The 15909-nt window shown below is 33.8% G+C and overlaps 1 protein-coding gene across 1 annotated transcript in view; it reads right to left on the bottom strand.

The window, feature by feature from the left end:
* Positions 1–15909, bottom strand: part of SPRED1 (sprouty related EVH1 domain containing 1) — a 124647-nt gene that overhangs the window by 23191 nt on the left and 85547 nt on the right. The window contains exon 5 of the mRNA XM_060096583.1: positions 7915–8067. Coding sequence (XP_059952566.1) covers positions 7915–8067 — 153 coding nt within the window. The remainder of the gene's footprint in view (positions 1–7914; positions 8068–15909) is intronic.

Genomic DNA, 15909 nt, shown 5'->3' with positions numbered 1-15909 from the left:
TAGCTGAGGGGCAAGAAAGTTTGTACTAGCAGTATGCCTAATAACAAAAATATGGAAACAACTAAAATATCTACTGGCAGAAGAAAAAGAAGTGGTAGAATTACCAAGAAAAGCATAAGAATGCTAATAAGCAAACACAGTCCAAGGTAAAGGTCACCTCTAGGATGAAGGCAAGGGAACAGGATTGGGGGTGCTCTTTTTAAAAAGTTTTTTGGTTTCTCAGGTATTCATTACATGTATTATTTTCTATGTATTAAATACATCATAAACCTTTGATCGTAAGACCATAATACATGTGGTCTTATCCATCTACAGTGAAATGACCTCCAGGAACTTGAAAGTAAGCGAAATTGAGTAAAAGGACTATAATGGCCTCCGGCCCTATTAGATTTAACTAAAACCTGACTGAGAGCACTAGCAGCTTGAAAGAAGGTACCTAATCCATCAACAGGATTTAAGTAGTCCATGGAAGCATAGAAAATGAGCCAAAGACAAACACTGACAATACCTGTTTAAGCACTGCTAGAGGGAAAAACCTAAACTAGTGTTAGGTGACAATTCTCCATGGGTCTCACTTCTGCAGATACAGTGAGTAGAGGTACTATCTGCCTTTGCTTCAGACTATCTTTTCAACGATGTGTGAATAGGGAACCCTTGAAAGATAGAGTATTTCTCCTTGGAAGTTAGGTTTGTTTAGTTAATGAGTATAACAAAGACACTGTGTCCCTCCCTGGCAAAAGTCAGGCAGGATTATTGCCCATTATAAAAGACTGGGGTGGGCCTCCCTGGTGGCGCAAGTGGTTGGGAGTCCGCCTGCCGATGCAGGGGATACGGGTTCGTGCCCCGGTCTGGGAGGATCCCATATGCCGCGGAGCGGCTGGGCCCGTGAGCCATGGCCGCTGAGCCTGCGCGTCCGGAGCCTGCGCGTCCGGAGCCTGTGCTCCACAGCGGGGGAGGCCACAGCGGTGAGAGGCCCGCATACCGCAAAAAAAAAAAAAAAAAAAAAAAAGAGTAGCAGTTAAGTGATACTATGAGATTATTGTTAATTTAAAAAAAAAAAAAAAAAAAAAAAAGACTGGGGTTCCCCAAAACTCAGGGTTCCAATATTGGGATGCAAACCCACTGAGTGTGCAATATTCACCTGAGCAGCTTAGCACCACCCCCATGGGACTTGGCAAGCAAGGGGAATGGACACAAACATGAAGCTCATGCTACTTCATTGTGCTGTGAGTAACAGTCCTTTGTCTCTGACCTAGCAGTCTTATGTCTTCTGGCAGCATTCATATAACTTGCTAGCTAGGGTTAAATCTCACACTCTTCATATTTCTTGACAGCAAGGAAGTAGTCTAGTCCTTTTGGCAAGGTTATTCCTCTGATGTAGGATGCTTCCAAGGTGATGCTGTTAGCATTTATTCATCTATTCTTTCATTCAACAAATATTTACTGGGTGCTTACTCTATCTTAGGAACTTCTAGATTCCTGAACGTATCAGTGAACAAACAAAAAAAGTACAAATAGGAGACAAATTGTAATCAGGAAGTAAGTGTTATTAAGAAAAATAAAATAGCATAAGGATACAGTGATGGAAGCGTTGGTATTTCATTTAGAGTGCTCAGGGAAGGCTTCACAGAAGAGGGACCTGAAGTAAGGAGCAAGCTCTGGGAACATCTGGAGGAAGAGTGTTCCAGATAAAAGGAAGAGCAGATGCAAAGCCCTTGAGGCATAGATATTATTAATATATTTAAAACGTAGGAGGTCGAGGTATTAAGGAGCTAGTGAGTGAGAAAGAATAGAAAATAAATCTGGAGACGCCACGAACAAAATCATGCACAGCTCTGTAAAACCTCTGTATGTTGCTCTAAATAGGATGTTAGACTTTTATAAAGTTTCGAACACATTTGATTTGTATCTTTTTAAAGGATCACTTTGGTTACTGTGTGAACTGATTATTAGAGTGGATGGGAAGGATAAGAGTGGAAGTAGGGAAATTAGAAGATTATAGCAGTAAGAAATGATGACGGTCTGAGAAACATACTTTGAATGTAGTGCTTACAGGATTGCTGATTGACTGCTGATATCTACAGTATGAGACTGAGAGAGGAATGAGTCAGGATGGCTTCAAGTTTCTGCCCTGAGCAAATGTATAAGTGATATACCATTTACTTATATAGGAAACATTGGCATTAGACTTAATTAGAGTGGAGGAAGGGGGATAATCCTAACTGAAGTTCCAATTTTGGGAGGACCAGAGAGGTTGTATGAATACATGCTATTAGCCTGGTACTTGCCCAGGTCACGTACATAGCCTGAGAATATATGTTTCTTGCGACCTTAAGTAACCTAATTAATCAGATCTATTGGCAGGGAACCATTCACAATCTGTGTCTAACTTGAATATTTCAAACTATATTTATTTGCTGTGGTATGGCTGTATTGGGACTTGCTGGAAGAAAAATTCCCAGATGATCCAGAAGGTTTTTTATTTTCTCTTTACCCCCTGCGCCCCCATATTCAAGTTTTTAAGATAAAAATAACAATTAAATTTTAGGTTTATCTAAGAATGCAAGGGCACACACTACTGAATTGATCAAGTCTGAATTTCATTAACCTTCTACCTCCTTTTTAATAAATCTGTAGTTCTACCTAAACTTCTCTTCAGTCTAGAAAAATGAAGTAATTCCTCTTTCAGTGTAATTCCTGTGTCCTTGATAAGTCTCCTTTGGGTCTGTATCAATTATTCTCTCTGTCCCAAATCTTTAACTTCTCACTTTCTTTATCCCTTTAAATTTTAAACATATTTATTTCCTTGGCCCTCCACCTTCTAGCTCCACCTGCTCTCTAAAGGAAGGCCTCTGTAGTCAAACTTTTGAAAGGAGCTCAGGCAAAAAAAAAAAAAAAAAAGAAGGTTGTTTCTTCTCCTGTCATGAATGCCTCCTAATCCCACTGAAACTATGCTAGGGGTATCAATTACCTTTACAGAGATGACTCCAGGATTCATCCATCCAGGTCCTTTATTGGACCATGTAATTGCAATACATTAATTAACTACTCCGTCACTTACCTTTTTAACTCTCCTTCTCAGGCTTCTGAGACATTATTGCCCTTTCCTAGTTCTCCTATCTGTGTGACTGTTCTTCTTCAACACCCTGTCTTTTAACATTTAGTGATCCTCAGTGTTCCAGCTTTGAATACTATTCTCTTACAAAGTAATTCAAACTTCTCTCATAGTTTTAATTTCCATCGTTAGATAATGACTCCCAACTTTAAGTTCAGTCCATATCTCTCCTTGAGCCTCAGATTTAGAAACAATATTTGAAGAGACAATGGTGGAGACATTTCTAAATCTGTTCAAAGATATCAGCCAGATTCAAAAAGCTCTATAAACGCAATAAAAAAACCTAGTACCTAGGCATAGCATAATAAAACAGCGAAAAGCCAAAGACAGACAGTATTTCTTAATAGCAATGATGGAAAAGTATAGACAGTGGTGTGACATCTTTTAAAGTGGTTAAAGAAAATAAATGATAACTTAGAATGTGACAGTCAGCAAAACATCTTTCAAATATGGAGGAAATAAAAGATGTTTCCAGAAAAACGACAACAAAGATTCACCAACAGCAATAAGCAGCCAATGATCCTACATGGTAGTATGGTAATAAACAAGGGATTAAAGAACAGCCAAAAGCATAAGTAGACGGATAAACTGAAATCAATGTTGACTGTTTAAAATATTATTTTGGGAGGTTATAAATACATACACACAGAATGAATTTCATGAGAACAACAACACAAACGGTAAATGAAGAAGAGATAAATGGCATTAAGGTATTGTAGGATCCATGCATTTTCCAGAAGTAGTTTTTAAAAAAATCAATTTAGGGTAGATTCTAAGGAGTTAACAATGAGTACTGTGATCTCTAGGATTACAATAAAAGCACTGAACTGTATTATTAATTATCTAATAAAAAAGAAAAATTAAGTAGTTAAATATACCTGAATAAGCCAAGTGGAGGAAATAATGAACAGAGAAAAATGGGGCAAACAGAAAACAAGTAAGATGTTAGATTTATACTATATCAATAATTGCAGTAAAAGTAAGTACACAAAATACTCTAAAAGACAAAAACACCCTGAGAAAAAACCAAAACCCAACTGCATATGGTTTAAAAGAGACATCTTATATATGACACATAAATGTTGAAAGTACAAGGATGGGAAAACACACACTGTGTAAACGTTAGCCAAAAGAAAATTGATGTAACCATACTAATATCAGACATAGTAGACTTTTAGGCAAAAAGTATTACCAGAGATAAGGAAGGATATTTCATAATGACAAGAGAGTCAATTCAACATAAAGGTATGACAATTATAAAATTACAAGCAATATATAATAGCCTCAAAATATATAAAGTAAGTAACTGATGGAATTAAAACAAGATGATTCTACAATCAAAGTTGGAGATTTTTAAACATACCTTGCTCGGTTACTGACAAGCAGATTTTTTTAAAAGTTAATAAGGATAACAAACCTGACCTAATATATAGAAAGAACACTGCAAACAACATCTAAGAATATGAAGTCTTTTCAAGTGCACATGGCACACGGACCTTATGTTGAGCCATTAAATAAGCCTCAACAAATGTTAATGAATGAAATCATTCAGAGTATATTCTTAGAATATCTGCAATAAAAAGAAAAGTAGAAAACCCCAAATGTTTAAAAATCAATCCATTTCTGAATAATAATGAAAATATGGCATATCATCATTTTTCCAATGACTAATGTCAGAAGCAGGGTAGTACACAGCAATTGACTGCACTATTCATTCAACTTCTAGTATGTTTGAAATTTTCCATAAAAAAGGAATAAAAACCAAAATCCTGTAAAAAGCCTTTCTAAAAAGAATTAGAAAATCAGCATAGTCCTGTATCTGTTAAAGAAATCGATCTGTAGCTCAAAAATCATCTGATAAAGAAAATTCTGGGCTCAGATGGCTTCACCAGGAAATTCTACCTAACATTTAAGAAAAACAACAAATTTTAAACTTTTCCACAAACTGCAAAAAAGAAACACTGCCCAGTTTGTTTCATGGAGTTAGCATATCTTGATTACAACACCTGCCTGGGATTTTATGGGAAAAGAAAATTATATGCCAACCTCTTTCATGAACACAGACATAAGAATCCTAGATAAAATATTATTAAACCCAATTTTATGTATGCATATGTTTATATGTGTATGTATAATGAGTATTATATGGCAACCAAGATGGGCTTATTCCAAGACTTCAAGGTTGCAAACCAATTATTACAATTTACCAATCAACAGGATCAACAAGGAAAAAAATTAGAATCATCTCAATTACTGCAGAAGAAGCATGTCATAAAAAACTTAGTAATGTGGGAATAATAGATACCTTAATCTGTTAAAAGGATCTATGAAAACATACAGCAAATATCATAGTTAATGATGAATGCAATGAATATAGAAAGCTTTCCCCTGAGATAAGGAACAAAATAAGAAAGTCAATCCCCCCTGCACTAGAAGTCCTAGCCAGTATGACAAGAAACAGACATTTAAAAAATTTACAGATTTTAAGTACAGAGTTAATAAATTAATTTAACAATGTCTCTGGATATAAGATCAATTTACAAAATATACTTATAATAATTAAATACCTAAATAAACTTACAAAAATTAAATACCTAAGAATAAATCTAACAAAAGATAAATGAATGAATTTACCATTTCATGGATTAGAAGATTCAGTATTGTCAAGATGTTAACTTCCTCCAAATTAATTTATGAATGCAATACAATGTCAATCAAAATTCTAGGAGTTTTGTGGAAATTGATAAGCTGACTCTAAAATTTACATAGGTCAAGAACAACAAGATCTTAAAGGACAAAGCTGGGGGACATAACTCCCAGATCCCAGAAATATTATATAACTACTGTTATTTTAAAAGTGTGGTACCGGTATAAAAATAGACAAATAGGCTAAGGGAACAGAACAGAGAATAGAAATAGATCCACACACATACAGTCACATGACAAAGCTGAAAATGCAATGTACTTGTTTCAGAAAGCATAGATTTTTTTACTATATGGTGCTGGATCACTGGCTATCTAGATTTGGGGGTTGTGGTGCAGGGAGGGAACCCTTGACCTCCTAATCTTATACCACTTACAAAAATCAAACATGAAAGAAAAAATAATAAAGTTTCTGAAAGACAACATAAAATATCTTCATGGTTTGGTGAGGATACTCAAAGATTTCTCATACATGACACAAAAAGCACTAACCACAGAGGGAACAATCACTAAATCACTCTTCTATTAAAATTAAGAACTCTTATTCAGCAAAAGACATTATTAAGAGAGTGAAAAGACAGACCACCAGAGACAAGATATCTACAATATATATATCCAACAAAGGACTTATTTCTAAAATAAACAAAAAGAAAATGCCTATAAATCAATAAGAAAAAGACAACTCAATATTAGATGTGCAAAATACTTGAGTAGATACTTTACAAAAGAGAATTTCTAAATGGTCAATAAGCATATAAAAAAAGGTGCTCAACAGCAGTAGTAATCAGGAAAGTATAAACTAAAATCAGAATAAAATACTACTTTACTTCCACTAAGTGACTAAACTGGAAAAAAAACGGGGGGGAGGGGAAAGGTGGGGCGCAATACCAGTATTCAGGAAAATTCCCACGACTAGTGGGAATGTAAACCTGGTACACCACTTTGGATTTTTTTGTTTTTAAGTAAAAGTGACACTCCATAAAAATGTACTGTTTTTAACCTGTGGTTTCTTGTGTCTTCTGGCACATGAATGTGTGCCCAGGTTGTGAAGCAACAAACAAGATTTAAGTCCAAGGTGGTTTGCAGGACATAAAACCCCGACAGTCTGGCTCTTGTTCTCTTTGCCTCTCTTTTTCACCCTCCATGTTGTTTTCCCCCTAGATCATGCATACCTCTACTCATACTGTTCCCTGCTATGGACTAAATGTTTGTGTCACCCCTGCACCCCCCCAAATTATATGAAACCCAAACCCCCCAATGTGATGCTGTTTGGAGATGGGGCCTTCAGGAGGTAATTAGGTCATGAAGGGTGTGGTCCTGGTATGATAGGATTAGTGCCCTTTATAAGAGACACCAGAGAGCTTGCTCACTTGGGCGTTCTCTGGCACTGAGACAAAGTGGCTGTCTGTAATCCAAGAAGAGAGCCCTCACTAGGAATCAACCATGCTGGCACCCTAACCTTGGGACTTCCAAGCGTTCAGAACTGTGAGGAAAAAAACCTGTTATTTAATCCACCCAGTTTATGGTATTTTGTTATGGCAGACTATGCTGACTAAAATTCCCTCTGTTTAAAACATTCATCCCCTCGCTCCTCCTATGTTTTCCCCCTCAATTTTCATCACCAGCCCCACCCTCTTCAATTAGTTAACAATTTTTCTCACCCTTGAAAAGTTCAGGTGTATCTTAAGAAAAAACACAAACTCTCATCTTCCATAACGACTTCAACACCCCTATCCTGTGCTTCCATATCACTATGAGCACGTATCTATTACGCCATCATAAACTCTTTTAGAACAGAGACTATGGTTTATGTTCCTTTGTATCCCTCTACTGGATAATGAAAATGTAACTAACACCTTTTCCCCTTTATCATCAAAAAATTTAAAGTCAAATTTATGACTCAATTATTACACCTGTATAGGACATTATGACATGTATGTATTGTCTCATTCTGGATTTGATTCATTATAAATCTTATTCTCCTGGGTTTCTGTTGTTCTTTGATTGGTAAAGGGCAGACGGTCCTAATGTTCTCATCTAACACATCCAATTTCTATAAATATGAATAATATATTGAAAAATATTTATTTTCTCACCTGATTGGCTTGGCTTTGCAGGTAGACTCTTCTGGCATTCAGATCTTCAAAGGGAGAAGGTCTTGAGCTTCTGTAAGGCTCACTGGTTATAACTGTCTCTTGCTGGAAAAGATGATCTTTCACTAGAGAACTGGAAGTATCCTCTTCAGTTGCCTAATGGGAACAATCCCCAACTCATTAGTTACCAGAATGTAAAAAACAACAACAAAATAAGATACTTTCACTCTAACAAGAATTTAGCAAATCAGTAAGTATGTACCACCACCATCAGTGTGTATGGCAATTCCCCAAACTCAAATGTGCGTTAGGAAGCCATGTCAAAATAAAATAATATGAATTAAAAAAAATCAACTTTATAAGCAAAATGGACTTTCTTTAAAAAAATAACATAGGAAGAATTAGAAGGCTATCCATGCCAAGTTAGAAAGATATCTAATTACAATAAAGCTGTTAATTATAACTAAAAGTGATATATGTAGACAGAAAGTGAAGAAATTATGAGGAAGAAAATACAAATCAATAAAATTGTTACTTTGCAAGTTTTTTTTTAAAGAACTTTTTTCTTTTTACACAGCACCAAGGACTGTGCTGTGTGATATGAGGGATCGAAGGAAGACAGTAGTCTACGTAATTTTAAAAGTAATTGAATGAGTGAATTAATTAATTAGGCTAAACTTGCTGATTATTTAGAAGGATTCAAATCATATACAAGACTCAGTGAAGGAGATATGCTCAATCAACGACAGTCACTAACAAAATGCTCTTGGAATTTCATAAACAATATTTCTGAGAAATAAATGTTGAATAAGTGAAACTTAGCACATTACAAAACAGAAAGTCCTGAAAAGGTTTTGTTTCTTTTTTTTTTTTTTTAAGAAATGAGATAACTCTTTGCTGTTATTTTTCCCGTTAGTATATAATTATTTGGGAAGAAAAAGTGACAGCCAACTAAAATGACAGAAATACCTTTACTGGCTCATTCTAAAGTAATTTAGAGTAATCATTATAGGGCTAATAATTTTAAAGGTAGAAACACAAGCTTTTTTATGAAAATAAAAAACATTAAAATTTGGTATTACTTCTAATATTAAGCAATAAAGTTCATAAAAGTTATTAAAATTTGGTATTACTTCTAATATCAAGCAATAAAGTTCATAAAAGTTATGGCTAAGATATTATAAATTTATAAATGCATGTTCCGGTCCTTCCTCCAAAACAAAGAAGCTTTGTGACATTTAATTTTTCTGGAACTCAGTTTTTTCAATTAAATAATTATAATACCTATACTGTTTTATGACATGGATTGCCATTAAGGATTTAGTGAGATGATAATATACGTGAAAATGCTCTGAAAACTAAAAGCTGTTATTTTATCAGGAAGCAATTAAACTTTAAAAAATGTATCTGAGAGTCTACTGTCACTTAAAACTACATATGTCAAAACCAGTTAATTGTTATTTATAGCTAATTTTCCTAATAGTTGTATCAATGTGTTACGACAGTTAATGCTAAGTTATTGGAAAGGAGGTGGCTAAATAATGGTATTCAGCAAACATTCTTTCAAAATTAATGATCAAAATTGGGAAGAGTAAGAAGAATTCAGGAAACATATTTATTTGTTCCAGGAAGTTTTCAAAATAAATGACCCAAGTAATTGTCAACAATCATAAGCAAACTGAATAGAAGAAAACAACAATAACAACAAAAAGGTTTAGAGAAAGGGCCTAGGTTGGAACCTTGTCTTATACAACTTGGGTACGAAATTTAAGCAATTAACTTCTCTAAATCACAGCTCCTTTTTATTATAAACTGGGTATAGTATTTGTATTAAAAATCTCAGGGCTAGTTGAGGTACTCAAGAGATTAAAAACTATAAACAAGCATAAACTGTATTAGTAGTGATCATAAAGTAATTATGCTTTTAATGGTGACAACTATTTTGATCAGGTTGTCTTTACTGTATTCTAATCTAACTGAGAAGTCATTTAAGAATTGTAAAATATAATAAAGCTTACTTAAAAATCTGTATCTGAACAAATACAAAATGTTTACATGACCCAGTGTTTTACTGTACTGACTTAGGTTAATTCTACTTACATTAAACAGTAATAAATTTCATTTTGATTAAAAATAAATACATTATTTTTAAAGGGAAATATCAAAAGTATTGTTTCATTATTAAACAAATAAAATATATATAGTATTTGGCTAATAAATGATTTAGTTCAACTTAAAAATGCTTACCAAAATACCTGGAATTAACCTATTAATTAGAAATACTGGGACTTCCCTGGTGGCACAGTGGAAAAGACTCTGCACTCCCAATGCAAAGGGTCCGGGTTCAATCTAGATCCTACATGCATGCCGCAACTAAGAGTTCCCATGCCACAAAGAAGGAGCCCATGAGCCACAACTAAGACCTGGTGCCATCAACTAAATAAATAAATATTTTTTTAAAAAAGAAATATTTCATACTACACAGTGAATTTATAACTATACACCTAAATGTGTCTCAGCTAATAAAATAACTAAAATATCTTTCAGGTGTCTGATATGGTAAAAATAAACAAACCAACCCTCACTGTTTGAAAATGTAGAGTCTACAATCTACAATAAGGGACATATTATCCATGAATTGTGAGAAACTAACATTTTTAGAGAATCCTAAACAGGAAAAGAGCATTTTCCTACTACCTAACTATGTCTCTTTCAGCAAGTTTAAATTTAGGTGTATATTAAGTTGACAAAGTATTAAAACAAGTGGTGATAAGGAAAATGGTCATTCTCACTCACTGCTTATTCTATACACAGGAGGAAAATCTGGACCATTTCTGAAAAACAATTTTAGTAAAATGTATCAAAAGCTTTTAAAACATTCACACATTTTGACCACTTATTCAATCTAGTAAATAAAAAAATGTACTAAATGGAAAGCGCTTTAGGCACAAAATATTTTTCTCGGAATTTTTTTAATAGTAAAAATGAAGAAATAACCTTAATGTCCCAAATTAAGGGAATGGTTATGTAAATTATGGTATGCCCACTTAATGGAATGAGTGGTCATTTGAAATTAGGTTTATGAATAATACCTACTTTGTGGAGAACTGTTTAACGTTAAAAAATCAGTATATAAAATTTTATTTATAGTATTATAACCATAAAAAGATGAAAGGTTAAATAAAAGGATATAAAATGAATGTTAATATTATTCCTTGATGGTATGATTATGAATGATTTTCCAATTTTTCTAGAGCTTATTTACTTTTATAAGGGCGATTTCTTTTAAAATCTAGGTATATATTTCCCCTTTCTTTTGATATATAGTCATAATATTTAAAAATACAATACAATTATATTCTATCAAAATAGTCAAGTAATTCAACTGACTAATGAACCAGTCACTTGCTTTTTGGCATAAGTAGATTCCTCCCTCCACCCCCTGCCACTCTGTATTTGAGATAATAAACTGAGACATTGTTCAACCCTTGCCCTAAACCCTTCTGGATTCATGCAGAATATCTCTTTTGGTCAGTAAAATAAAATAATTTCTAAACAAGCTACTCTTCTGGTTGTCTTTCAAATCCATTTTCTCTTCTCCATATCCACTTACCTACTCTCTTAATGCAAGCTCTCATTATCCTTTTTTGCCTCTCTTATTTTAGTAGGTTTCTAAGTGATCTCCTTGTTTCCAGTCTTGTGAAAGGCTAGGCATGCAAATCTGTTGGTTTTTCTACTCAGAACCCTTCTAAGGTATCCAATTATCAAAGCTCTATTGGGGAACCCTGTACACACTGGAGAATAGAGGGCCGAGAATCATTATTGTCTGAGGAACGCTTTCAAGATACATAATTTACACAATCCATAGAAATGGGCTCTCTCACCCCAGAAGCACTGAGGTACAAGACAAAGTCCAATTTTATTTCACAGGAAAAAGAAACAGACAATAAATACATGAAAAGAAGATGATGGACTTCAATTAAAGACTTAAAAATGTGATGCCAATTTTTTATACAGACTAGAAAAGATGGAAATATAATAATACTCAACACTGGCAAGGGTATGGAGAAATAGGATATTCTGCACTGTTGGTGGGACTGCATTTCTTCTTTGAGAAAGTGATCGTATATACAGATACATACACACACAAATAATCATGGTAGCACTCTTTTTAACAAAAAAAGAAAAGGAGAAAACATCCTATGGCTGTATCAGCACAGGACTGGTTAAAAAATTATGGTATACATATATGATAGAATTCTAAAGGCCATTAAAAAGATGTGTATGCAGTACTCACAAGATATTGCTAAATGAAAAAAAGCTAGGGACAGAACTGTCAGTATGACATGATCCTATCTGTCAAATTGATAGGATGGATGAATAGGTATTTTAAAATTTTATCAGTTTAAGGAAGGATATACACCAAACCACTGATATTTCCCTTAGGAAATATTTTATATAAAGGACTATAGACATAATAATATAAAGGTAATAAAGTGAATATGTGTATACTTATCACCCAACTTAAGAAAGAAATAACCAAGACAACAAATATTATATTATCAAGACAACAAATAATAGCATCCCCCACCTCTACCACTTGGATAGGTGAATATTATCTTGAAGTAATTGTTTATTTTACAATTTCTTACTGTTCTTTACAGTTTTACCACATAAGTATTATTCCTAAACAATATTTAGTTCTAGATGCTTCTGAATTTTGACTGATATCATGCTATTTGGGACATTTTGGAACTTGCTTTTTTTGCTCATTTTTTTTTCATGAAACTTATTCATGTTGATATATGTAGCAATAGCTCACTCATTTTCACTTCTTTGTAGTGATGATAGCTAACACCTATTAAACATTTTCTATGTAGCAGACATTGTCTCAAGTACTTTACATAGGTTAACTCATTTAATCCTCACAACAACTCTTCGAGCTAGTTAGCATTATTATCTCTCTATTCCACAGGAAGAAACTAAAGCTCAAAGACATTATGTAACTTGCCTAAGATAAAACACTTAATTTTTTGCTATTTCAAACAAGGGTGCTAAGAACATTCTTCTACAGGCCTCATGATACATATATACAAGAATTTTTCCGGTACATATCCAGGGGTGGAAATGCTAGATTATAAGATACACGTATGCTCTGATTTATAAAATAAAAATTATTTTCCAAGGTGGTTTTAACAATTCACATATCCACAAGCAATGTTCTATATTCTCACTAAGACTAGGCATTATCACAACTTTCACTCTTATTTATGGACATGCTATTTAATTTCTATGATAATGGACTAGTCTTACTAAAAATTACATAGTGTTTTCTTTTCATGAACAAGAAATTTTGAGAATGAACAAAAGAAGTAACAAATGAATGCATAGGTTTGTTACTTTACCATGGCTCCTACTCTACTGTTTCATCATCTCTTTTTGCTTCAGATGTACTGTTTCTCTCCAGTACTGTCTAACATTTCACACTTCTGATTCTTTGTACATGTCATTTCCTCTACCCACAAAGACTATCTTCAATTTTTCCACTAGAAAAACTCCTTTTTAGAGTTTGGGATTAACATATACACACTACTATATATAAAATAATCAACAAGGACCTACTATATAGCACAGGGAACTCTACTCAATATTCTGTAATAACCTATATGGGAAAAGAATCTGAAAAAGAATGAATGTATGTATATGTATAACTGAATCACTTTGCTGTACACCTGAAACTAACACAACGTAGATCAACCATACTCCAATATAAAATAAAAATAAAATAAAGAACTCCTTAACATCATCCATAAACTCCTCAAAAAGTCTGTTAATCCACTCCAAAGTTACTCCCTCCTTTGAACTTCCTCAAAAATACTTATATCTATCACCCCATATTCTAAGTGTTCTTTTATTTGTATTTTTCCCATGAGCCAGTAATGACAGACTTTCCCTCTGTTTTATTCCTAGAGCTTAGAACTATACCTGACATATAGTGAGTACCCTATAAATAATCAGTGATATGCAAATAACCACAAGTCAGATCACATTATATTAATATAGACCCTTGGGAGTAAATCTGGCAATAGAAAAAAATGTAGCAAAAGAACTCCTTAAACAACAATGAAGTCTTCACCCACAAAAGAAATAATTTTAATAACTGTTAAAAGTTCAAATTACACAAAAAATTCTTCACACCCCCCTAGCACCTATTATTATTTGACATATATCTTTCTAGACTTCTTAATACATATATATATGTTTATAGTCTATGTATAATTTGATTCCATTTATATATTTAGGTCTATCCATGTAGTGCTTTCTTTTACCACAAAACATACCATGAACCTCTCTCCCTGTGTCAATATATAAAGATGTACCCTGTGCTTTAAAATGGTTGCAAAGAAGTTCAATATTTGTATTCAACTCGAATTAGAGGCATTTAAATAGCTTCCAATTTTTTGGTCATATACATTGCAACGCACCTCCTTATAAATACATCTTGGTGCACTGGTAGTATTATTTCCTTAGGATTAATTCCCATTAATACTAGAGAGTATAAGCTACCCTCTAGCAAACTTATGTGCCCTTTGAAAACCTCTCAAGAAAGACTATTTCCTCACATCTCTACCCACACCGGGCCTTATCATTTAACTATCTCTGCCAAACTCATATAAGAAAAAAATTTTAATTGTTATTTTATAAAAAAGATTATTTGTACCATTTCCATTATTAACATTAATAGTAGCCAAAACATTTTTAAAAACTTGGATCAGACTGAGTAAAAAGTATTCTGGCTTAGTCAAACTTGAATGTTTTTTTACTGGATTACAACTCTTTAAATGTAACAATTACTATGAGAAAGGGGGTGTAATCTCGTTAGGTGGTGGAAAATGCCAAAAAATCTTCCACAAGAGCAGAAAATCTAATGTATGATACACACAAAGGATGTACATACATTTGCATGAGCTCCAGCTTTTAAAAAGTTGTCTATAGCAGTAATATACATCCACATTCAATGCTTTTAGTACTGTGCTGGCATTGGCTTATCTGTATTACCTAAAAAGTAAACCATGCCAATGTTTCACGTACAGTGGACATCTGTTCCACTCTCAGAGGCTGGTATAATAATTATTCTTCTATGGTTGCTCAGAGATTGTTTAGCTTTTTATTTCTCCAAGACTATTACAGCAATTTTGTGTGTAGAGGCAAAAGGATGCAGTATAAAGTAATAAAATAATTCTAGCTGTAGTTCTCTTTCAGAACATAAGTCTAGATGACAGCTGTAGAGAAAATAAATACAGATTTTGCTTTTCTCCTTCCTTTGTCCCTTCTCTCTATATTAATTCTGAGGCAGAGAAAACAGCGTTGTCCTGTAAACTTTTTAAAATGTATGATTTCCGGGCTTCCCTGGTGGCGCAGTGGTTGAGAGCCCGCCTGCCAATGCAGGGGACACGGGTTCGTGCCCCAGTCCGCGAGGATCCCACATGCCGCGGAGTGGCTGGGCTCATGAGCCATGGCCACTGAGCCTGCGCTCTGCAACGGGAGAGGCCACAGCAGTGAGGGGCCCGCGTACCACCCCAAAAATAAATAAATAAATAAATAAAATGTATGATTCCCAATAAACAATATAGTGCAAAAAAAAGTGATATCACAGTCTATCAGTTGCTCCAAACTTTCATTCTTGTAGTTGTATATCACGAATCACAGGTTTGAACGTGTGACTGGGTCATATTCAACAAGAGCAGTTTTAAATAATTATATTATTAGTTTACTTTAGCATGATGAAAAAATTTTAGATTTTTTTGGTAAAGAAATCTTATATTTTAGTATTGCATATGTTAAAAATGCTATCAAAGCTATTCTTTTGGTATTTAAAACTATACAAATTATGCAAACTCGGAAAGCACAGAAAAGAAAAAAAATTACTAACAATTCTACAAGCCCAACAAAATCACTATTTACACTTTGATGTAGCAGCCAGTAGCAATGCATTTT

This window comes from Mesoplodon densirostris, chromosome 4 (genome assembly GCF_025265405.1).
Source record: "Mesoplodon densirostris isolate mMesDen1 chromosome 4, mMesDen1 primary haplotype, whole genome shotgun sequence".
NCBI lineage: Eukaryota > Metazoa > Chordata > Mammalia > Artiodactyla > Ziphiidae > Mesoplodon > Mesoplodon densirostris.
The sequence above is the reverse complement of the archived record's forward strand: the minus strand, read 5'-3'. Positions and strand labels throughout refer to the sequence as shown.